Source organism: Halichoeres trimaculatus, unplaced genomic scaffold, assembly GCF_033239565.1.
Source record: "Halichoeres trimaculatus isolate MK-OKI-2021-1 unplaced genomic scaffold, fHalTri1.1 fHalTri1_scaffold_6, whole genome shotgun sequence".
NCBI lineage: Eukaryota > Metazoa > Chordata > Actinopteri > Labriformes > Labridae > Halichoeres > Halichoeres trimaculatus.
In genome coordinates, this window is record NW_027437184.1 from 20,334,823 (window position 1) to 20,360,141 (window position 25,319).

The 25,319-nt window shown below is 40.7% G+C and overlaps 1 protein-coding gene across 23 annotated transcripts in view; it reads right to left on the reverse strand.

Annotated features, from left to right (window-relative positions):
- The window catches only part of nbeaa (neurobeachin a), a 110,944-nt gene that overhangs the window by 45,088 nt on the left and 40,537 nt on the right, over nucleotides 1–25,319 (reverse strand). For all 23 annotated transcript variants that reach the window (XM_074672545.1, XM_074672535.1, XM_074672551.1 and 20 more), the window contains exons 3-12: nucleotides 20,182–20,282; nucleotides 17,476–17,571; nucleotides 16,801–16,922; nucleotides 13,873–13,999; nucleotides 12,576–12,695; nucleotides 9,803–9,949; nucleotides 5,389–5,586; nucleotides 3,927–4,060; nucleotides 3,159–3,267; nucleotides 925–1,077 (exon numbers count right to left, since the gene is read on the reverse strand). In XM_074672545.1, coding sequence (XP_074528646.1) covers nucleotides 925–1,077; nucleotides 3,159–3,267; nucleotides 3,927–4,060; nucleotides 5,389–5,586; nucleotides 9,803–9,949; nucleotides 12,576–12,695; nucleotides 13,873–13,999; nucleotides 16,801–16,922; nucleotides 17,476–17,571; nucleotides 20,182–20,282 — 1,307 coding nt within the window. The remainder of the gene's footprint in view (nucleotides 1–924; nucleotides 1,078–3,158; nucleotides 3,268–3,926; nucleotides 4,061–5,388; nucleotides 5,587–9,802; nucleotides 9,950–12,575; nucleotides 12,696–13,872; nucleotides 14,000–16,800; nucleotides 16,923–17,475; nucleotides 17,572–20,181; nucleotides 20,283–25,319) is intronic.

Consider the following 25,319-nt stretch of genomic DNA (forward strand, 5'->3'; position numbering starts at 1 on the left):
AAAACATGAATGCAGATTAGTATGTAGGTAAATATGAAAAAAATGAACAAACACCCTCAGAGCAACAGGCTATTTTTTCAGGAAAGTAAAGTAGAAGGGGGGAAATATTGAAGCTCAGTGGAAGTCAGAAAGGTACATAGGCTGTGGGATTCAAGTATAGAAGGGTATTTTTGTGTGTGAAGCTGCTTGGTGCATTTATAATGCATGTCTTGCTCTCTTTATGTTCTTACTGGTAATTTTTATAAACAGTTCATAGCAATTTTCTGCAGCAGTACTCAATTTAAGGTAATGCTGCACCCGGCAATCACAAAGTCTAGACAGTGATATGATAGAGCTGTGTTGGAATCCAACTCTCTCATCCTTTTAATTCTGCACAGCAGCTGCAGCTCGGTCACCTGTCTTAACTCTAGCACGCCCTGGAGAGTGCTGCTGCTTTACCCAGGAGCCAATCACATTGCAGGGTCAAAGGGAGGAAGACAGGGAATCAGGAAGTTCTGAAAATAATGGAGGAGGAGGAGAGCGGACTGCCCCCCGGGAATGCCAGGAACATTCACATCTAGTTCAGAGAGAGATGGAGGGAAAAAAGGAAGTACACATCTCTCTCCTGTCCCGGGGTCTCTTCAAATGTCACTTCTCCTCATTTGTTTTCCTGGCTTGCACGCGCTTTCTTTTCCCCGCATAACGTGTTAGCTCCTCCCACTGTCCTGTAATGCCCGCTGTTTCATTATTGAAAAGGGCAGTAAGATGTCAGTCCCTCCTTCCTCTTGGTAAAGGTTTTTTGCTTGCCTCAGTTTTTCTGACATTCAGAAAAAATCCTCCTTATGTCATGTATGTTCTCTTATTCAGGTCCTTGTTGTTTTTTGTAGCAAGGTCACTCAAACAGACACAGACATACAGTTGGTGGATACACCAGAGTAAACAGACCTTGGCAGGGGTGTGAATCCAGATGGCAGCATTGAAGAGGACATGGTCACAGAGCTGTTTGAGGAGCGGCGCTCCGTGAGGTAAACCATCCAGATACTTGGCAAAGGACAAGAACTGTTCAAGTACTGCCCGGGTGATGTGGACACGTGAAGACTGGACAAGAGAAAAAGGAAAAGAAAACATATTATTGGTCACTGTGGTTAACTGATGATCAAATTTAAAATGTGCTGTCTTTCATGGTTATCTTGACCAGGTTTGGAGGTTTCTCCACCAAACATATTTGTTGGTTGTTATAAACAAGTAGCAACATTTCTAGTTCTCTTTGGCTGTGCATAAAACAAGTTGCAGCTACAACACAGTGCCCTCAAATGAATCCCAAAGAATGTCTCCTTATTGTCCTTTCCTTGATTTTACACTTGTTTTAAAAGTTCATTCCTTTCTAGTCTTCAAATGCATCTTTTTTAGTGTGGATATAAAACAGGTTACAAGCAAATAAGCAGAGACAGGACAAACATTACATTGTTTCAGCCTGTTCTCATCTGCAGACAAGTCATTACTCCAGGAAAACCTAGCTTGCATTTTTCTTTGGAATAAAGCAACAGTTGAAGATAAAAATGAAGCCAACTGAAGTACTCCAAACTGCAGTTCCTGAGTTAAACATTCATGTTCACATGCCCATTTTTATAGCAAAAATAATCATTAGTCATCCTGGTAGAACAGTTGTGGTCTGAATAGCTATTTCTATATAAACATAGCAAAAAAGTGAGGATATTTGTGTTTGGTAGATTATATCTTTGTTGTAAAATTGATTCTTGGTAATAAATCATATACAGTTGGAAGGACTATTAATTTCACTTTTAAATGGCGCCACATTTGTAAGGAGCATGCATTAGTGGAATGAGCAGCAGAGCTGAGTATGTGGGTTTTGCTCATGAGGAAGTTGCCAAATCTTCTCATTGGCAATGCCAAACAGCTCTCTTATTTCATTTTATTTCATTTTGGTCTTCTGACATTTTTTACAGCTTGATATGACAGAGGGGTGCCTGCTCTTGCCAGTTGAGCCTCTTTCTGTGGGTTTAGGTTTTTATTCTCTCCTTTCTGTGTTGTCATCTTCATTTTAATCATCTTCTTCATCTTTTCCCAACCCACCATGCTTCTACATTTTCTGGATGTGCTTTGTGACTTCACTATTCTTGAATGATGAGGTTCTTTACTATTTTCCAGAAATAACTGGTATATACTAAAGTGCGGTATAGTTGCCATGGTAGCTGATTGACATTTTTATATTAACAGACAGAGTAAAATGTTTAACTGTGTGTGGGTGAGCACTTTTCAATTTCAGGCTCATTAAAATAGCCTTTTTTTAATTTAAAAAAATTCATTCATCGAGTCTGCGTGCTGTCAGCCCAAACAATACATCAAATCTTTACTCTTTTCCTGCATCAAATTCTCTGATGCATAATCACAGGTTTCTGTGTCAGTAATATACTGTGAATAGAATAGACATTATTTCGCTCTGTCCGAAGTGAGGTCGCCACAAAAACTGCTCCCCCTGGTGACTGACTGCAGTAGAAGTCAAAAACTCTATCTCCCCAATTCATTTGAATGGGGCTGTGGTCAGACTTTATAAAAAGAAATACATCCTGTAGAAATGTTTCCCACATCAGTATGCTGATGATATAAAGATATTATTGGGCTGCATTGTGTTCATTTTGGCATCAAAACCATACAATAATAAAAGGCAGAGCCACAATGTTTGTTCTATTTACAGTCTATAGTGTTAACAGTTAACTCAGTTCATGGGCCATTTCCTGTTGTCACCACTTACAACTTGACTCCTAAGGTACTTGAATTAGAACAGGTTTTAACAGATGCATTACAGGTGTGTTGGGAAGGGGATGATGTACATGTGATTATTAAAGAGGCTGTAGTTTGAGTTGCTACTTATCTTCATGATGCCAATATACTAAGAAATGAATGTCTGTTCCTTTTCCTATCCCTCAAATAGACTAGATGGACAAAATAGTTCAAACAACTCAAACTGCAGCCTCTACAACACATCAGATAAAAACGAGCTTGAGAGCATACCCATGAAAACAGAACGTGGTTCCATTAGCAAACACCTTGAAAAACTAAGTGGAGGCTTTTGTCAAGATCTGGACCACTTATTTACCCAACAACAAATAAACCTAACACCCAGCAACAACCCGTCATCTTAAAGGCCTTGTACTGACCTTCTCCAGGAGGTATCCAATCACCAGAAAGCCCTTCCCTCCCAGCATTTGCTCCTGCATTGCCACCGAGCTCTTCAACAGCTCCACCAGGAACGCCAGCAGAGTGGCACTGCGACACACAAACACAGATACACACACACACACACACACACACACACACACACACACACACACAAGTGTACACACATATTTCAGAAATGATGCATGGTAAATTTCTGATCAGTCATTTTCAATAAGCTGGTGTGTTTCCGTTTTTAGCGTTATCTTCCTATGCTGACCTTGACAAATTATGTGACCGTGGCTAACATGATGAGGAGATGCAGCCTGATATGTAAGTGCATCAGGGATCATGTGATGTAGCAGTATCGGGACAATCTTAGAGCATGAAGAACACAGACTCCATGATCTGCTGATGAAGAAAACTTCAGCTGCTCATCGCCCCAGGGAAAACCACATTACTCCTCTCTTTCTTTCACACTTACATTCCCTGCTCCGTAATCAGTTATTCCTTGCCTGCAGCATAATTGTCTTCAGATGGAAAATGAGTCTCACACACAGTAGATTCGTCTTCATTTAATGTCCTTTACAGTCGCATTTCTTCACTTTTTTTTTCTTCGCTTGTTTCTGGGGTCAATTTGAGGATTAACTGCAGCTGATGTTGAACATAAAACAAAGCTTGACTCTGGCACTTTGTGTCCATTTACTGTACTTAGTCTTCTTCATATTGTTTATTTCCCTACAGCCTATATGTTGTTGTGGACTACTCACCAGACTGTGGTGTCCACACTGCTGTCATTGAGCTGTTTGTAGTCCAGCTGAGCAAACAGGGGGAACAGGACCTGGATCCCACCTATGGAGTGGATGGCACTGTGGATGGAGTGGGTAACGATTGCCTTCACATCCTAAGGGATGGAAATATGTTGTTAGCATCAAAGGAGGCTCATCCTCTACATTCACACATAGATCAAATTTTGGTAATGAGGTACTTGTGGAGTCTCAACACTTCGTATAAAATACAGTTTCTAAGTGCTGTCATGCAGCAAAAACTCCTTTTTTGGATCTCCCAAAGAAACACATACAGCTTTAAATTGATTCTTTCTATAACAGGGGTGGCCAACCAGTCAGAGACCAAGAGCCACAAAAAATTACTGTGGTACTATAAAGAGCCACATCATACACATGGTCTTACAAACACATTTCTCTCGCACATAAACGAAATGACACAAAATAATAATACATTTCCAATTTTCAAAGCAATATTCACTGTTTGTGTGTTTAAATTTGTACTTGGAGTCATGTCAAAGACAAGTTCTTTTTCCCGCAGAAGAGACAAAGTTACATCTATCCATTTATCTATCTTTCTTCCTATCTATCAATCTATAGATAGATAGATAGTTAGCTATGAGCACATGGGCGATTGGGAGGAGCACATGTAGAGAAAAGAAAATGAAACTTAAGTATCAATTTCGTCACTCAAGTATTGATCAATACTAATCCACAAGTTGGCAACATAGGAGCAGCACACAGAAAGGCAACGAGCCACAGGTTCTATACCTAAAGTAACATTTCCCACAGCATTATAGATGATTACTGTGTTAGCCTGTTTTTACCCAGCAGTTCTAACAACTTGTTCCTGATAGGTCATTACATTGAAAGCAGTATTGTCTTAATTTGTGGAACTGAGCCCATAAAAGAGATGGTTTTATGTAACCCCCCGCAAAGCAGCCAAATTTGACTCAATTGACTCAGCTTCTGCCTTTGTACTGGTCAATTGCCGTAATTTTTGCCAAAATCTTTGGTTCAATTTTTTTTCACAGCAGGAAAAGAAGGGTAAGGAAATAAAAATACTCAGATGAATTACAAAGAAAAACATCATTAGCAAATAAATGCACAATCATCTTTGAATAAAAGAATAAAAAAGATATCTGTTTCTCAACAACCATTGTTCAAGCAACATCAGCAAAATAAAAAAGGGAGCTGAGGGTCCAGCGGAAAAATTAAGCGGCTGTCGAGCAGCACGTTTCTGAAAGGGCAAACATCTATAGAAACCAGAACTGAATGTTACACACAGGAGATCGAGACAGGAGTTCGGGAAAAAATGAAATTATGACAGTAAAAAACAGGGAAATAAATAAATAAATATATGTTCTCAGGTGTAGGTTAGCCCAAGATAGCGATGTGACTGAGCAGGGGTAACACGCAACCACTCAGAGGCAGCCATCAGACTGACCTGCAGCATGAGCGCATGTGGGGAGTGGACAAAGATGGAAGGGTTTTCCCTGGGCGATGATTCCAAGCACAGCTGGGCGTCCGTTGCCTTGGCGTTGTAGGTGAAGGAGATGGAGCTGGCCAGCTTGCCGTCGTATAGCACCTGCTTGTGGTGCTCGGCCAGGTGGATGTCGCTCTCTGACTTAAACTTGAAGGTGCTCTGCAAACAGGAGAAAGAAAAGGTCAAAAGGCATATTATTAGAAAAACTTTGAGACGGATGACTTGTCAAGAGAAGTGTGAGCGCTTGCCTTTGTGTATGAGATCAACACCCAAAATGGAGTCAGCCTAATTGCAGCCGAGCCGAGTGTAAACAACACGGCATTAGCTTAATGAACACAGAGCTAACCCAGGCACTAATTCAATTAGCCCACAATAAGAGAGGGAGAGGGGGGAGCGGATGTGTGGAAGAGAGGCACCCGGAGATCCAAATTTATCCTCTCTTTGTAGTCTCTGCACAGAAAACACAATTCCCTTCTTCTGTTTCTATATGTTGAGATACTTTCCTCTCTAAAACACCAGATCTATACTTTTAGAGCTAGCTTCAAGCCTCCATCTGGTTAGAATCCAAAAGTCTCTATGACACAGTCCTTTCTTTGCAATGCATTTTCTTCAACTTCCAAGAATAACTAATTTAAAGAAAACATTTTTTTTCACTCAAATGATTTATTAAGAGATGCTAGAGATGTTTAAATAAGAATATACAGAGGTGAATTTGTTTTGTCTGTGCAGCACTGTTGGAGAGGCAGATCGCATTTTACTTGTGTGAATGTTTCTATGTCTATATCTGTCTGTCTGCACAGGTCTCTAGGTCCATACATCCTGCAGCAGTGCTGATAGATTAGAGGCCAACAAGTTGCTCTGCCACCCTTGCAGCAGCTCCAGGCGAGGGGCACTCTCTCCTTCAAGCAGCCTGCTCCCTAGGCGCCCGGCTCAGCCCGACTGCACAGGAAAGCCGCAGGCTGCTCACAGTCCTGCAGGCCCGTCTTGTTCTGAACCTTTCATCTGAGGTGTGCTGTGGAAAAGGTGCCTCGAGCGGTTTTAACCATGCAGTACTAAAATTCACACTGAGGCTAAGTGTGAGCTGCACAATAGAGACATCTGAAGATAACAGCTAGCCACTGTGTAACATCCCTATCTATAACCAGGGGCTATATATAAATCTTCTGTTTTCTAGCCCTGTTTTCACCTTGGCTTTCTCTCTCTTTTTTTAATCAGAATCACCTGTGACACAAAAAACTTCACTGGAAAAAAGCACAATGTGAATGTGAAGCTCAGAATCTGCAAAGACCGTCTCTCACATTGTTGATTTTTTTTCACTCTAGTGAGATACAAATGCTTATTAGAGGATGTTAAGTAACCTGGTAAACTGCAGCAGTGTGCAAGAATAATCAATCACACACACAAACAAATTGCTCCTTTGCTTCATTTTGAAGGTTGTTGCACAAATAAATACTAAATAGCCTGAATACAGAATTGATACACTTATTAAAATGCACATTTTTTGCAGTGTGAGCACATTTATTGTTGTGCATTTATGAAGTGTGTGTGCTTGTGTGTACTTGCAGTGATTATAGATGTAGCTGTTTTAATGTTGGCGTGTGCTCATGCCGCTAGGCCGAATGGTACAGGAGGGATGCTCATAGTGTAAAAGCTTTGCTGACTCTTTAACTATTATTGGATGCGCGGAGGCAATTGAGCAGGAGGAACATGCAGTGGCGAAGGAAAGTGAATATTTTTACAAATGTGACGTTTTAACACATATCCGGCCAGCACCTGGTCACACCAACAGGCAGGGAGTAATGAAAGCGACAGCTAGTGCCTGTGCGACACCTGACAGCTGCAGATACAATGCTGGCCAGGAGTGATAACAGTAGGCACACGCACACACACACACACACACACACACACACACACACACACACACACACACACACACACACACACACACACACACACACACACACACACACACACACACACAGAGAAATATCTACGAATAAACATTCAGCTCTGCCCAGTCCCCCTGCTTTCCCTCAGTCCTACAAAATGCTCTGTCCAGCAGACAAATGTTGTGGATTTATTTTGCTAAGTCTTCCGTGTTATTGGATACTTAAATATATTAATAAATATGCATCTGTTTAGATTTTTCAGTACTTAAAACTGTCCAGTTCGATCATTTAATGCTTGAGAATCTTTTCTCATTAGTCAAACAATTTATTTCTCAAAATAAAATACCAGCCTCATTACATGGTTAGCAACTTCTCTTCACAAATTAGATTTTCGGGCTACAATAAGTTATTGGTAATTAAATCTACAAACCTAAAAGGGTATTGAATAACAACAGTTTAAAACTTTGAAATACACACAACACATGTGCACGACAAAACACACAGACACACAGAATACAGGTGTCCAGATAGTCTCACATGGTCCATTAATTACGCCATGGCCAGATTGTTGGCGGTGCCCTGCAATGAGGACATCTGGACTCTTGATGAACCAGAGACACACTCAACAACACACCAACGACCGCATATACATGGAAGATACAAACACACACACATTTAAACAGACAGCAAATCTCTGGAGCTTTCTTCTGACCAGACTGAAAAACAAGATGTAATGTTCCATCTTCTTCAGCCATTAGGAGAGCACGGTAGCACTGGAGCGCACACATTAGGTAGATGTGGTGTGTCGGCCATCATGAAGCACACTGAGCGAGGAGACCTTGAACACTTGCTGTGCTGAGGGCTCGATTAGCAGAGCGAGGAGAGTGTCTGTCGGATTCATGCTCCTTGTTATTGAACAGATGCGCTGACAGGGGCTGAGACCATGAGACACACACTTTCTACACTCTAAGATTTGCATAGATACAGCTCTCTTAAACACCCATTAGGCTGCACCCCTTGACCATCTTGTCTCACACACGCACACACACACACACACACACACACACACACACACACACACACACACACACACACACACACACACACACACACACATACACACATACACACACACACACACACACACACACACACACACACACACACACACACACACATCAGCCTCTGTGTGAAGTCATGAGAACATGAGCCGGCCTTTACTTGCTCTAAAGCATAAAGCTGTGTGACACAAGCTGAGTCCCTCTGGCGTTCTTCTTTAGCAGACCAAAAAACAGTATACTCATCATTACAATACCCGCACCGGGGCCTGCGGTTTTAAAACAACTGAGCCAGTTAATGGTCTCTTCTGGGCATCTGAGTAGCCCATCCTGTGCCATGCAGAGAGGCAATCATCTGACTGATCAGCCCCAGGAAACTGTGGGCTGTGACCGAGGGAGGAATCAGTAATTGTGGAAAAGAAACAGCAGACCACGAGCATGTGATTGCAAGGAGGAATATGGGAGATGAGTTATAGGGAGAAACCGTATGTCTCATTTTGGGCTCCTATATAGCAAAAAGTATTATTTTATTCTCTTTGCGCACTCTGTTGTCAAGATGTTTCTCCATCAGTTGTTGCAGTCGAACAGAAGCAGATTTCTGATTCAGTTTATTCCTCTCTTAAAGGAGCTGTTGAAATACCAGCAGCTGCTTGCTCACATCAGCAGCCTCAGATAGGCGAGCAGTCTCACGGTGCTGAAATCTTGACAGCTTTGGACACCTTCATAAACAAGCTGTAAGTGGCCTGAGGCGTGCAAGTCTGCCAAAACAAGAAGCAGCAGACAGCTGGCAAGGTGTTGCGACATCTCAGCTGTCACCGATAGCCAGGCCAAGGGGCAGAGATGGTGATTTCTGAAACTATCAGAGCTTAACACCGAACATTTTGAAGCCTATTTGAATAATTTTTATTATCACAGGAACACACAATTTATGTCTAGACTCCAGGATTTGAAGCAAATCTACTCTTGCATACTCACAAATTGCACACTCAAAACATCAATTTGAAAAGTCCATTGCAATGTCCATTATATGGAGTAATCATTCTCTATAGACGCAGAACGGAGGACTCTGGCACAACTAAACTTATTTCCAAGATGCACAGCGAGGACCAAGAAGTCTAAGATAAACAAATTCCAGGAACACTTGCAGTACAGAGAAAATCTTAATTATAGACCAACATGTGCGGGCATCTGGCCTTCTTTGAAATACTATGGACAACATTCAAGTTAACCAACAGGGCACTTGTACAGGTGAGTCAGGCAAATGGACATGTGGCTTCATGCTCATTGGACACGATTGGCCACATGCAGAAACACATTGGTCTGGAATAAAATACTTCCCTTTACTTCAAGTGTTAGCGTTGATGGCTGTTACTGTACATAAAAATACAGGAAGGAGGATGTTTATATCGTACATGGCTGCTATCTCACCTTGTATCCTGGGCCAAGTTGGTGAATGGCAAAGATCTGAGCTGGGTTGAGAGCTTCACTGAAAACGTAAATAGCTCCCAGCTGACCACAAAACACCCTGTTAGCGTCCGCCGTCTCAGATGAACCCAGGAAACACTTGTCGTAGCTCTGGAAAAGCAAAACAAAACAAAATTCAGCTCAATTTAAAAGGGCTAAGAGGAGTTTCTAAGTGATCTTGCAAAAGTCTCCCTTTCTAGATATATGCCTGATCATGATCCAAAATCTAAAATGAGATTTTCAGTGCCAATATTACAGGTTATTTTGAAATGCTACTTCCTAGCCTAGAAAAATGACAAAGAAGCAGAAGAAAGCTCAATGAGAGAGTGACAGTGCACGAGCCAAAGGCTAACAGAGGGGGTAAACTGTTTGTGATAATGTTCATTCCAACTCACAGTCAGTAGTTATTCTGCAGTGGTCTTTTCATACTAAAGAGTCTATCAATAAAATGAATTGTGAAGTTACGTTAGCTCTTTTAGAGCACTGGGCTGCCAGCTGCGCTAAATATAAACGGTTACAAAACTATTTACAAACTGACAGTGTTTACTTGTTGTCACATTAGCCTACAGATATGTTGTAGCACCAGGCTGCCAATAGCACTACATATCACCGGTTACTACAACATTGGCTTGTTGACATGTGTCAAACTGTAGCGCTACGTAACTGTGCTTATAAATACCTTGCCTCAGCACGTTGTTTCTTGTAAAAGGTTGTCTTGAACATTTAAAATTTGTTTCAATCCGATCTCCTTTTAATTAAACAAACACACACACACACCTAGCTAAAAGTAAGAAAGTGGTGAAGCAGTCAAATAAAAACAGATCCTCCTCATTGCATCTTTAAAATACTGAATCAAGAGTTTGAGATCTCATGCGGCTAGTAAATGGTGTTTTTCCAGGATAAAGACTTGGTTCACCATGAGCCCTACATCCCCTGTTATGAGGATGTGACTCTTACAAATGCATGTATTTGTTTTAAAACAAATGAACATAGAGAAGATCTTCTTTTTCATACAACTTTTCTTTGTACAAGACAACTTTTTACTGAACACAGCGTCACAGGGTAACGATTTTTAACAGTGTTCTGTGTGTATGTGTGTGTGTGTGTATGTAGCACAACGGTTTGAAAAGTGAAACCAAGCAAACTTTGTAAACTCAGTTTGTATCATGGGTTAGTAGCCGGCTGCTTGGCTCTGTGATGTCTCTGTAACTTGAAATGTCGGTGAATCCATGTTATGTCCTGCTAGAGCTCATCTACCAACTCCAACCCCACCAAGCAGAGCTAACATAACCTCACCCTTCACTGTATTGACTGAATGAATTTTGAACAGACCACTGCAGAGTAACTGCTGCATGTGGGTTGGAATGAACATTATCACAAACAGATCAATCTGTGTTTTAGCCTTTAACCTGTGATTTAGCCTTTAGCATCTGTTTTGACCCTTAACCCGTTTTAGCCTTTAGCTCGAGCTGTATCACTCTCTTCTGTTTAACTTTCTTCTGCTCTTCTGTCTTTTTTCTTGTTGACAGTCCAGCTCCAGTGTCCTCCATTAGTACAAAAATAAATCAGAGAAATCTATAATTTAGCAGAGAAAAACACAGATTTCTCTTCATTTTAAACTTCGTCTGCTAGTTGTCATGGGCTTCGCTGTGCTGTAAATAAATCAAGTTCTGGACAATTCAGGGAAACTGAGAAATAGCATTTAGAAATTACTTATATTGGTGCTGATAATCTCGTTTCAAAACATAGCTTACAGCCCTTTTTCCATGTTATTAAACCAGCTTTGGCTTAGTTGATCTTTTGAAACTCCACGCTGTTCGCTTTGACCTGATCATCTTCTTAAATTATTCATTTGTAATCTCTTCTCTTAAGTTCATCAATTTCTGCAAAAAATGAACACAAAGGATGGTGAAAATTAAATGAACCTCCCATGGTTGCCTGTTTCCAATTGGTTGGTGCAACTTTCGTTTTCACTTGCTATTAGATTCTTCCTGTCTGCTCGCCCTTTCATCTTCTCTGTCCCTCTGACACCCTTTATCACAATGAGATCTTCAATTTTGTGGTTCTGCAAAATGATGGAATAAGTTTAATCTTTGGCCTTCAGGAAAATACAAACCCTGATAGCATCAACACATTTTGAGACCTGCTCTTTTGCTCATGTACAATTGGTTGCTTTTTTAAAGTCTTCAGCTGAGATTTATGAACTACGAGACATTTTACCTCAAGGCCAAAGTATTATTTGCAGAGAATAACATCAGCCCAGGGTGACTACTGCGATGCTAAGTGCCAACCCGGAAGGAAGTGTAGGGAGAGCTCTGCTGCCACTGAGAGGTCAGGGTATCTGTCCCCAGCTAAATAGAAAAGTTTGAATTCAGAGTTTGGGCGAGCTTTGCTGGAACGGGGCCCAAGGGCAACTCAGCCCCAGCTGATGAATGCAGAGGGCGAACCTCAAATCTTTGCCAATATCACAGTAGGAGGGAAGGGAAGTGGAGCCAGAGCAATACTGGATCTTTAAAGCAGGTGCAGGTGGCTTTATGTGGGGTGAGACCTTTGTAAAAAGCAACCTGAGACTCCCAAAAAACAATGTTTGGAAAGAGGTATCAGATTAATGAGTTATGCAGCGGCACTCTCTCTTAGTTTATGACATGTTGTTCAGTCCCTGAAATGTGTTTTTCTGGTAATATTTCCTCACAAATATCAGTACATATAAGAAAACAACATCTCTGTCACATCTTACATCATTGGTGTTGACGTGCCAGGCCATATCCCCGTACGAGACCAGCTGACCGTTCACATAACAACGGATCTCCGAGTTCCTCCAGCGGTTGTAGATGTGGACGATGCTGATCATGTACCACTGAAAACACAAAAAAAACAAATCCAGAGGAAGACAAATTAAACAATCAAATGAAAATAAAAAAGATAGGTTTCAGAACAAATGTTAGCTGCGTGCTGTAAGCTTTTTTTGACATGTTCCACAGCAAAGAGAAGTTTTATATTTGACTGTGAAGAGATATATCTTGAGATATTTAGTTAAGAAACACTGATTACAAATGTTCAGGACAAATTCAGCTCAAACCATTTTGTCCACAGGGTGCATCAAATCAACACTTTGTTTTTAGTTCCAGAGTTGTGATCAACACCTAATTCAAAGATCATTAATACAGACCTTTAGCTGCTGTTCATATGAGATTAGTTAACTTCTCTGCTTGGAAACATTTGAAAGCTAAGAAAGCAGAAGGCATGAGCTCTCATGAAGGTTAGCTGACACAGACAACAATAATGACTTAAAAACAGGTCAATTACCTGAATTCTCTTTCAAATCTGTCTCCTTTCTCACACTGATACCACTATTAGCAGTTAGCATTTTGGTGTGTGTGTTTGTGTGTGTGTGTGTGTGTGTGTGTGTGTCGGTGAGTTTGGGTTTACAGATCCTTCCCTAGAGTAATACATGGAGGTCTGCAGTAGAAGAGACATAAAAGGGGAGGTTGACTGCGATGGAAGGAGGAGGAGATCTTGGATTTTTTGCTGTTTACATGCACAGCTGAGTAGTGGATGAAACCACACATACATGCAAGCACTCACACAACAAACACACTCGCAAACACACGCAAGCACAAAGACAGGGTGGACAAAACACTTTGAGATGTAGTGACTGGTAAATTGATCAAATGGAACCACTGGGAACTTTGTTAGGCCGTGCAGGGATTCTACTGGATCAGCAAATACTGCAGAAGCCATCTCATCAAGTGAGTGTGTGTTACTGAGTGTTTGTGTGTGTGTGTGTGTGTGTGTGTGTGTGTGTGTGTGTGTGTGGAGGACAGACACAGAGTGCTGACTGTGCGGTGCAGAGGCAGTGTGCAGGTCTTAATTGACAGACCTTATCAACACTCCAGGAAAGTGCAAGGTTGGATACAAGACAGCAGCACGCCGTCTCATGTAACAAGTGGCGTGGAATCACAAAGTCCAGTCTAACACGGACTTGAATGAATTCTTTAGTTGAACTGTGTGTGACTATGTGTGTGTTTTCTTACCTTGCGGGGCTGGAAATCGTATTTCACACAGTGCTGAAAGCCTTTTCCTTTCGACTTTAATGATGTCACGATGAGACAGTTTCCCACGAAGTGAGCAGAGTATCCGATTCCTTTACTGGTGCGAAAACTGGGGAACCAAAGAAACAGATTCATATTCTTCATCTGTGTTTGGAAATAACTCTTCAGTTCATCCCTAAATTAAAAGTAATTATGGTTCTTCTCTGTGAATAGAAGAAAATTTGATTCCTTGGTGACAAAATTATATGTTCACCAGGGGATTTCATTTAGATGAAGTGAAGCAGAATGATATTTTTGAAAGGAAATTTACTATAAAAGCAAACATTTTTAGAAGCCTTTTGCTTAAGGTTCTTTTAAAGTTAAAAATAGAGTGCTTGTGTTTTTGCTAAGTATCACCACAACTGCGAAAAGTTGTCACTAAGAGGATTAAAACCTCCTTTTATCAATGAAATAGAACAAGGAGAAATCCTCCCAGCCAAGAACCTGAGGGACACCTTTCACTTTCACATGTTGCATCATTTGGGCCAATACCAGGCACAAAAAGGAGGATTTTTACAAAAAGAGGAAATGTGATTTTTTTTTCTTTGTAGCAGCACCAGGGGTCCCAGATCACAGGATTGTGGAAAAAAACATTACTAATCCCCCCTCCCTTACATCTCTCCTTATAATGTTCCTCTTCCTTTACTCATAACCACCACATAAAACCAAGTCTCAAAGCTAAGCTTCTTCACGAAACGAGACACATTTGACTTCTAAAATAGGCCCAGGAGGATCACACACACGTACACATGCACATATCAGAGCCAAAAAAGAAGAGATAAATCCCTCTCAAGTGAATCCCTGCTACATGTTAGGAGTACATATAGTGTGTTATCGCAGCCTTCATTCAGCTGTGAAGGCCTGTATCAGACAGGCGGCTGGAGTAGCAGCTGCGCCTGGGGGAGAATGATAAGACCTGGGCCAAAAGAGGAGAGTGCACCCTCCTCCCCTGGATCCCCACACACAATGGCAACCTGACAAAAAGTTACTAAGGAAACAAGATAACGTCCTGGTGACCCAAAGGTGTCCAGAGACCCAAGGTTTCCATGTCACGCTCTCCAGTTTTTCAGTGAAACCGGTGCATAATGAACCTGAGTTTTAATGTGCTGGGGAGAAAGGTAAAGGGGAGACGCTACTGGTTAGCATGACAGGCTGGAGAGGTGTCTGGAAGAAGCCAAGTAGGGGAGTAAAGGAGTTCAATTAAATAAAAGGTCAAAGCTAATGAAGCTTCATATTGGCTAACGGCTTGCTCTAATAAACGCCAACAACGAGGCCGGAGAGGTCCGGAGCTTCACGATGGGTGGAAGCATCCACCAGCCAGCACGCCCCTAATGGACTGCCTGACATTTAAAATTATGATCTAATTCATTATCTGTTTATCTATTAACTTCCTGTCCCTGTTATTCAGGCTGACGAGCTAAATGCTTTACATCAGGTGCTCTCCAAGGAGTCCTGGATAAAAATATGGCAGAATTTATAAACACCACAGAAAAATAAGCTTTGTTACCCTTGTCGTCTCCTTTTCAGAGAGAAGGCTAAACTCTTCCTGTTCAGTCATGTGATCGTTACTGTCTTGATATTTTGAAACCAACGAGCTGAGCACATAAGCACTCCAGAAATGTGAAAACAAACATTTGAATTTGTTGTTCTTGAACTTGCTTGATATTTATGTAACATATTGTGTGGTTTTGAGAATATGAAATGTGTGATCATATTGTTGAATATATAACAATATGAGTGCATGTTAGCTTTAACTCTCAGTTTCAGCCAGTTGGCCAACTCCCCCTCCTCATATACCTTTTCTCTCTCAAGCTCTTATTGTTATGGCCATTAAACAGATGCTTGAAGCCCTAGATAAAGCTTTTATTCTTAAGCTTGTGTTGTTGTGACAGAAAAAAAATAGTTCAAATAATTATTAATAGATCATTTATTTTTTTAATCAGAAAGCATGACTGACAGAAAAAAGGTATCTAAAGGTTTTGGTTCTCCACTGACTGCTGTTTTGACCCCTTCTTCAGGATAAGCTTTAAATTTCTGACACATCGTTGAAGCAGACACTTACAGTCTGCTGTTCACATTCATGCTTCGACAATTAACAGATAATATGCTAATGGGAAGCCGCTTAAACATCCAGGTATCCACCAAAAGGCTAAACTAGCAGCACACAGGTATTCAATCACCTACTCTGTAACCCTGCTGACAGTTAATGTGGAGGATTATTAGACGAGAGAAAAGTCTGCAGTTCACTGAGTGCTCTCTCACACTCTGATTAAGTGCCGTGCACTCTCCCACAACCTGCGTCATTTCTGCTCACTTCACTTAGTTTCTTCTTACTCTAACCAGAATTCTATTTGACACACAGAAGGAGCAGACCTGAACCTGCCTGATTCAGCTGTGTGCTTTCCTTTGCTCCGATCAATAGTAATAGCAGAAGCAAGGGACACAGTTAGTACTGTAAACAAGAAGTAATTCTCAATTTTGAGTGTAAGTTCTTGAAGCTGTGCTGATTACAGACTACTTTCTGAAGAGGCGCAGGTATTTCTGCATCTTATACAACCCTCTTTCCTTTGACGGCTGGAAGAGTACGTCTTCTAAAAAAATCTTTCTTTGGGATTCTGATGAAACATATTTGTAAAAACTCACTATTCAATCAATGTTTTCAGTTCGTGTTTCGCTTCCATGTAAATTCTGTGTAGATGTATTCAACAAATGCTCACTAACTGTCATTGGATCAAATTACAAAAAAAAGACCTTTTTGTGACAATGCTGGTGTTTAAGGTTGGATTTTGAATTTAAGTTTTAAAAATGTCACTTGAAACTGGTTACTCCATTTTGTTTGGTTACAGATCAGATAAACGGAGAGTTACTTACCAATAGAGGTACGGTTTGTCTTTGTCCACATTGATGTTGTTTAGTGGATCCTGTCTGAACCAGGTGTTGATAGTGAATCCATTCTGGTAAGGCCATTTGGCAATTGGTGGCAATGCTATGGCCTGAGGGGAGAATGCACACATGGGATCAGCTCATAGCAACATTTAGTCGTTACCTCACCATAAAGCTGCTGTGAGGAGTTTTTAGCTGGTTATGAAACAGACTGAAAATAACAGTGGTGCCTCTTTATGACCTACAAAAAGCAAACATCAGCTATTGATGACCTAAAAAGCCAGACTGTTTTTATTTTTATCCTTGAAATGCCTGAGTTACTACTGCCAAATACTGGAGAGGGATGAGATGAGTTTTTTGCAGAAACAGCCTTTTGTTCTTAAATTTTCCACAGCATAAATCAAAAATAAGTGAAACTTTCAATGTTAAGAGCAGAATAAGCTTTTTAATCTAGAAAACCAATGCATGTACCGGGCCGTTAAGCAAAAAGAGATACACTGTTTCAACGGCAGGGGGTGGAAAATGGATAGAAACTGTCTGTTCTGCACCAGTCCAATTACCATGTAAGAAAGAACAGCATGAAGGATTCATGATCATAACACATGCACACTAAATTTATTTCTGACGATGTCTGTCTAATTTTAGTTTTTTTGTCAGTCTCACCGCTGCACTGCGTCCTGGAAAGTTGAAGAAGGTATCAGGACCGTGTCTCTGGGGCATCTGGTTCAACACTGACAGGAGCTTGATAGCATGCCTTGGCTGAAGGAGGAAAGACGAGAGGGAAGGAAAGAAGGGAGAAAAGAAAGGTATCAGAAAGAGGTTGTCATTACAGTGTGAAGGATGCCAGCTATCAGTAGCATGGGGGGAAGACTATTAAAAAAAACATGGTGTGACATCACATCTTAACCACAACCTCCCTGGATCAATAACTCTTCAATCACCTCCGCTTTCCCCCGACAACACCTCATCAATACCATGGCAACCCTTAATCAATCTGTCTCTGGAGGGGGTTGCTGGGGGAGGAGAAATTACAGAAGACAGGGAAATAGGGCCAAGGTGGATGAGGTGGTGATAGTTATCGGGTGGTAGAAGCGCTAAGAAAGGGGCTGAGGGGATGGATGATGGTGCTGCTGTGGACCACTGACCAGGGATTGTTGATGGCAGTCACCCTGGGGTCTGAGTAGATGGGAGATTGACGAGAAGAGACAAGAGCATATTGACTGAACTATCGGAGAGCAGCGGCTACTAGGCACCACACGGCCTGCACATCTCTCTCATACTACATTTAGCAGGGATACTGAAGGTTGAGCCACACAGAACTATCACAAACTGTACGGCGTCCTTAAGTGTCTTGACAGGCGCCTTGAAATAAAATGTATGATTATTATTATTAGTAGTAGTATCATAACAAATGTCCACAAATCAGTTTTAAAAAAAGTAAACCAAGGAATCTGGGCCAATCAGGAAACTACAGGGGGCAGTTAGAATGAGGAGCAGAAGTAGGTTTGTAAGTGGTATTTGTGCTAAGCACTCCCACCTCGCAAATCTGGATTTAATCTCATTAACAGGCACCTGAAGGAAACATGGTGTTTCGCCTTGAAAAGTAAGCACAACTCAGCTATGACACAGTTTAAATCTCACCTCATTCTCCAAACAAACCTAACTCATTAAATCTGTTAGGTACAAAGTAGATAACATTATGTATTTAGAAACAAAGTACATAACATTATGTATTTAGAAAAATTAAGTCAACTGGAAGAGGGCCTTCAAGTTGGTGGTAAAGGGCCAAAGACTTCAGTCAAACAGATTTGCCCTGTAGGTTTGGGTGCTATTTTGGAACTGGTTCCAAGTTTCCAAGATTTGTGATTTTTATAAGTTCTGTGCATTTTAGTTCTGCTTATCCATTTCTAACAGCGGCTTAAATCTTTCAGGATTAAACCTTAGTGGGGATTCTGCAGTCTGTGTAAAGTTTTATCTGCTAGAACCTGCTATGTCCATATAAAATTACATCACATTGATGGAAATATGAGTATATGAGTTTGGTGGAGCTTCATCTAAAAACATAATGACACGGCACATGAGGAAGTTTACCTGCTATGACACTTCCATACAGTAAGCAATGTTTTCAAATATTAATGTTTACGTGCAGTGAGCCTTTTACAAAATGAACTTCAATGACATTCTTACACCCACAGAGAGAAAAAAATTCCTAACGGAAATCAAACAAAACAACATGGGTTCAGAAAGTTAGGGATGAGTGTTCCCTAATGCAGCCTCCCGCTGCATGTTGAAAAGGTCTTAAAAGAAAGAAAAAAAAACATGTTCACTCTGATGGAGCTGCTCTATGGTTAAAAATGAAGATGCCAATGAGTTAATGGTAAGGAGTGGTTCACCTTGAGGAAAGCAGTATTGAGATCAAGGCCTATTTTTAAGTTTTCACCTTCACAGGTGATTTAGCTTTCAGTTTGTCTCACATCATGGTTCAATCATTGAAACAAAAATAGTCCAGGTAAACCTCTGGTGCATTTACAACTGATTACAGGAGGAGGAAAACATCAAACATGCTAAATGCCCTTGTCTTTATGTAGACTCACAAATCAATTCAAACATACACACATGCATATAATACACACCCATCCTCTTTTATTCTGGGTTATAGCCACAGCCATCCCATTAAGTCACATCCTGGCTAATGACACAAACAAATGCTGTATAATTAATCTGGCGCTGCACAAATTTAGTTCCCACAGCCATCAATATTCGAGTACCAGCACACCAGCTGACAAATAAATTGAGATGTCAATTTTGGTTTATTTTGATGGAAAAATGTTTGATATTCAGAGATAAAGCAATTTGATGAAGACACTGTAATTAGAAATTCATGATTTTTTTCAAGATGTTAAACTCAGCTGTCATATAATGCATTGTGTTATCGGGAAAAAATAAATAAACAAATAAGTTTTCATGGACAAAACATACCAGGGGAATCAAAAGCTGTGTCTTATGTACGTAAAGCCCCTTTATTACCAAGCAGTTCAGTTCAGTTTGTCCCAGCTAAGTACGCCACCATAAGAAGGAGGCCTGCATTAGAATTCTTTTGTACATCATAAAAGATTAATTTTCAGTATAATTACATTGAAAATTAGATTTAACACCCAGCTGGTCATTTTAATTAAAATCTAATACTTACTTACTGTACAATAAAAAAACAATGATACTATATTTTGCCTTACACCAGTAAAGCCCAGATGGAACATTTAGGTTGCCTTAATGCCAGCTACACTTCAAGACACGAGCATGAGCAAACACACACACACTGCATAAAAATTAAATCAATTCAGTCACATCTCATTCCGCCTACTAACTTACCCAGATGCCGTTGTCTCCCCTCAGCATACTGAACAGCAGCTTCAGCTCCTTGACTGTGATGCTGTAACTGGCCATGACTCCCAGCATGTCCACAAGGAGGTCTGAGGAACCACACACACACAAACAAAAAGTAAGCACAAGAAATCAGTGTGTTTGTGTGTGTTCTCACAACTGTTTGTGAGTCAGCATTCAGAAAGTCTTCCAACGACACTTCTTTGATAAGAAGTAATGAGGTAATACCATGCATGCAGTGTAATTTATGAGTCAATGCAGGCAAAACCCAAGCCTGTGTCAACCAAGTACACAAAATACACACAGCCTTGAATTTAAAGCGGAGCTGCTGTGCACAGCATTACTCAGTGCAAACACAGCAGTATGATGACGAGGTTTGTGAGAATATATTGATCCTAACACATCATGTAACATGAGGCGAAAAGTGCAGAGATACCTCAGCTGGCAAAAGTTGATGTAAGAAGCATCACATCATATAACAATATGTTTCCTTTACTTATAGTGTTCTTGGACAACTGAGACTCAATATTTCAGTTTCAGTTATGACAAGAGGTAAGGAGTGTATTTGTATCTATTTGTAAATTTCACAAAAATAATTGTTGAAAAAACTGTATCACTGAGGATTTGGTTAAAAAGATTTGTAACACTTTTATTTGTGTCGCTAAGTTTTAGCCTGCATCTGTTGATGAACCTGGCTTAGCAAATGGGCTGGAAACATAAGGGGAGCTAGTCTTAGTCTGCCCAAAAAGAAAAAAAATCAAACTAATACTAACAAAAATGTACATCGAAAAGTGACTCAAGGCATACATTTTCTAAAAAGTAATAGTTCAACACTTCAAATAGCACTTACTATAAGCATTCAGATACATTCTTGCTAGCACACCACTTGGTAGCAAGTTAGTATTTAAGTTTTTAATAGCTAGTACTTCAGTAAAGTCAGCATTGTAGCATTTCCTGTCATACTCAAATGTTAAACTGTTCAACATTCTACTCTCTCAAATTCATTGTAAAAGTATAAGAATTTATCTGTATCCTCTACTAGCTTCATCTAATATAAGCTACCAGTGGCAAACGGTGAGTACTACAGCTGGGCCTTCACCTCAGCCCTCACAGCCCAGAAAAGAAATCATTGCGGAAAGAAGTAGTTAACAAAAACATTTTCATTGAATAAATAAAATAATAATTAAAAAAAAAGAGGCTTTACATAAAAAAAATGACTAACATTATTAAGTGAGTTTACAAAACTTACTAAAATAACCTAAAATGATGAAGAAAATGTCTTTAGTTTTTATCTTTGTCAATCTGTGTCATACATAAACTCGTTACTTTTACCCATCGAGAGTACTGGCAGGCTGCTTACACTCCTGAATATGGAGGGAGTCTCCCATTTTCAAACCCCATTCTCTGGCTGTTCTCCTGGCTTGTGATTGCTCCTGATTGTTCCCCAACTTTAAGAATGCTCCTGTGATCGCTAATATTTTTTGAAAGTGAATCAAGTCCCGTACTTGGGCGTTATATCGAAAACTCAAAAACCATCCACCCCCTCCCTCTTAGTTGGTTTGATCCAAAGACGCTACAGGAGACCTCAGAGGCGGAGACAGATAACTGTGCTGCACTTGTTGATGAAGAGTTTATCAGAGCCTCAGCTGTTTTCTATCTTTCTTTTTTGGTGTTGACATGACATAAAGTGAGCTAAACTAACGTAGCTCTGCTCTAACGCAGCATCCTCTTCAATCAGGAGAGTTTAGAGCAGCGTGAATCATATAGTGAGAAGGCTGACTCTGGAATAGTGAAACGTGTGTCATTGTGATGTTCTGTCTATCTTCGTTGTGTGATGCACATACGAGCTGCGTGTGTACTTGACAGCGCTCTCTCTTTAGAACAGGGGAGAGTTCAGGTGGAGGAGACTGACTGAGCCAGTGAAATAGAGGGAGAATTAAAACCACAATGTCTCACACAGTGCCCGTGATAGATGGAGTATTAAGACATAAGCACTCGCACGAGCGCGACCAGATGAAATCTTTACTCGCACACACGCTGAAAAAAAAAGCTAACAAGCTAGCCACAGCTTCGCTCTCGTCTTCTGCCATTCCTTTCACCGCTCTCACCTCTCTGCCCACTGTTCGGACTTCACGAAGGCCTATGCTCTTCTGTTTTTTTTCCCGCCCCCCAAAAAATCAAATCGTGATTGGTCAATTTTCCTGTCTCTCTCCAAACCAAAACACAGCCTGGCCTTCGTGAAGTCCTAACCACTTAATGAGCCAGCAAACCGGGCTCCGATAGAGATAACATGTTTCAAGACAGTAACCCTTTTATTGCTGAAGTGAACTTTGCAGTACACTTAATTTCAAAACTTACATGGCGTATTAAATGTATTTTATTCAACTAAATGGGGAATTATATATATATATAGATATATGATACGTATATTTTTTGGTCCAGATTTTTTTAAGGCCTTCTCTGAAGGCCTGGAAGTCCCTGAAGGTTCCCCACTGTAAGCTACCAATGTAAGTTTAAAGCCACATTGTAGCTAATGCTAATTGCAAAGAGGTAGTGGTTGAATTTCCGACATCAGCTTTAGGCCTAATGTTAGCTTTATGAGTTATCAAACATGTTCAACTTTGAAATGTGGCCTGATGTCACTGTGAAAAGTCATAGAGACATCAGTCTGTCATTGCTTGTCTTTTCAGATGCCATTCAATCACAAAGTCATGGCTCTTTAGGCAAGGTCACAGACTGTTTCAGCTTGCTTCTACTCTTTAAGTGAGGCTAAGCTAATCTACTGCTATCCTCAACCTTACGTCCACCATTAAGATATTCTAAGGCACACGGATTCTGTAATATAACTCTGGACAAGACTGTGGATCCGTACATTTTTTCCAAAAAGTGAAACACATTTTTACAGGTTATGGTAACTCATAGTAACAAGCTCTTAGCAACCTCATTAATGCTGCAAAAATGCCCTTTTTAATGACCTCAAATAACAAAATTGACAATAACAAGGCATGAGAAATATTTCCCTCTGCATATTCAAGCAGATAATTAGAAAGCACAGTGTGTTAAAAGGTGTTTGTTCAGTGAAAATGACCTTCCTGCCTCATTGACTTCCGCTACACACAGCCACAAAAGATCAGTGAGGATATGGCAGAGTAGTGCGCAGGCCCCTTAGAGTGAGGCAATCTGCTTACAAAGACTCTCTTTTCCCATTAGGGCCTGCTAGATATGAATAGTCTCCCCACAATATTTCATTAGCCAGAGCCCAGCGACAGGGAATACAGCAGTATGCAAGCTCACTGAGGTGCTTGATATGAGAGGAAAACCGCAATACACTATGTCCTAGATTCAAACCCCCAAGCCCTGTTTTTAGCACAATCAATGCATGTAGGTCATTTCAAATAGTTTTTCAAAAGCGTCAGAATTGTAGTTCAGAAAGGCTGTCTGTGAAAATTCGCATTAAAACAAAGTGAGTGGTGTATGCCCCACCGTGGTGAGCACTGATAAGTCGTTGAAGTTATGAAGCACATGATCCTACGACGGTAGGTAGGACAGAGAGGACGCTGGTTGAGGGAGGGAAGGAGAGGACACGCACTCCCAGGCATCATTAAGCGGAAGTCAAGGTCAGCCAGATCATGTAAAGGTACGACTGTGTGTATTTTCATAATAAGCACTTCACACAAAGTGCGGCTCAGACACTTGCTTAGGTCACTGGTCTGTTTCTGGTTCCTAATGGGTGTCCTCCTGCTGGGCAAAAATACAAGGAAGAGTTGTCCAGTGACCAAAAACTAAGGTCAGTAAAAAGAAATAAGAAAATTATTTTTTCTTTCCTCTAGTTCTCATTCTCAGCTATCTTCCTCTGATAAAAAACCTCAGAGTATCTCAAATACTGTTTACATTTGTGATAGAGCTGTTATTTGAATATTTTATTCTGATGGGTCAGTGCTTAAAGGTAGGGTCTGCAGGATTTTCCTAAAAAAGTAAAATGTCAACTTTAGTCATTACCTTTAGGAGTAATACTGCTTAATTGTCTCCTATGGGCCTCTTGTGTGTCTGTGTCTGCCTTGAACCCCTTACTCAGCCTGTATGTTGATGTCTTGGTTGTATTGGGAAATTTCTGGGCTGAGGTTACCTCTGGTTACCTGTCCCTGATTGAGAACCTCTGGTTACCTTTGGTTACCTCAGCCAATCACAGAGCCCCCAGTGTGCAAGTGACTTTGGTGTTGATGATAGTGAGTGGAAGACTCTATTTTGCGCAGCTGAGATTGGAAGGAGTGCAAGAAGTGTGGAGTGCAACAACCAAAATGAAACAAAATGCCAAACTGATCGACTTTCACTTGCCTACAGAAACTTGGAGAGCAACATGGGATAAAGAGCATCGCATCGCATCGCATCGCATCGCATCGCATCGCATCGCATCGCATCGCATCGCATCGCATCGCATCGCATCGCATCGCATCGCATCGCATCGCATCGCATCGCATCCCGACCTGTACAGCAGGTTTGTGTCAAATAACCCAGTGATTAGCTTGAGCTAACATGGCAAGCCAGGTGCACGGCTCTCGAGTCTGTCACACTTAGAAACACAATGCTGCAGGTGGTTGCTGGACTAGTGAATGTGTTCATGTAGATTGTAGATGTGACTCTGATGATGATGATAGATGATAATAGCAATTCAGTGCACTGACTCCCAGATACCAGTGGACAGTGATCTTGGTGGATCCTTGGGGAATTATGTGTCTGTAGTTTGATTGTTTCAAATAACTTCAACAACATTATCAACACAAACGTATTTATGATGGCAATATGTTCTAACTTCCTTTTTTTGCATTTCCAAAATGTTCTTTTTTACTGATTACTTGAGAAAAAACCCATACCTGCTGGTGAAGGGACATAAACACAGACATCATCTGAGTGTAGAACAAATATGATGTTTTCCCTGATGAAAGCTTCATAAGATATCAAATATGTTTTTCAACTTGAAGTATGGCCTGATGTTCCAGTGAAAAATCACAGAGACATAAAGCTATCAAGCTGTCATTGTTTGTCGTTTCAGATGTCACTCAATCAGGAACAGTGAAATAAAAACGATAGCTCCATCGAAGTTTCAAACTGTCCATGATCTGCACACT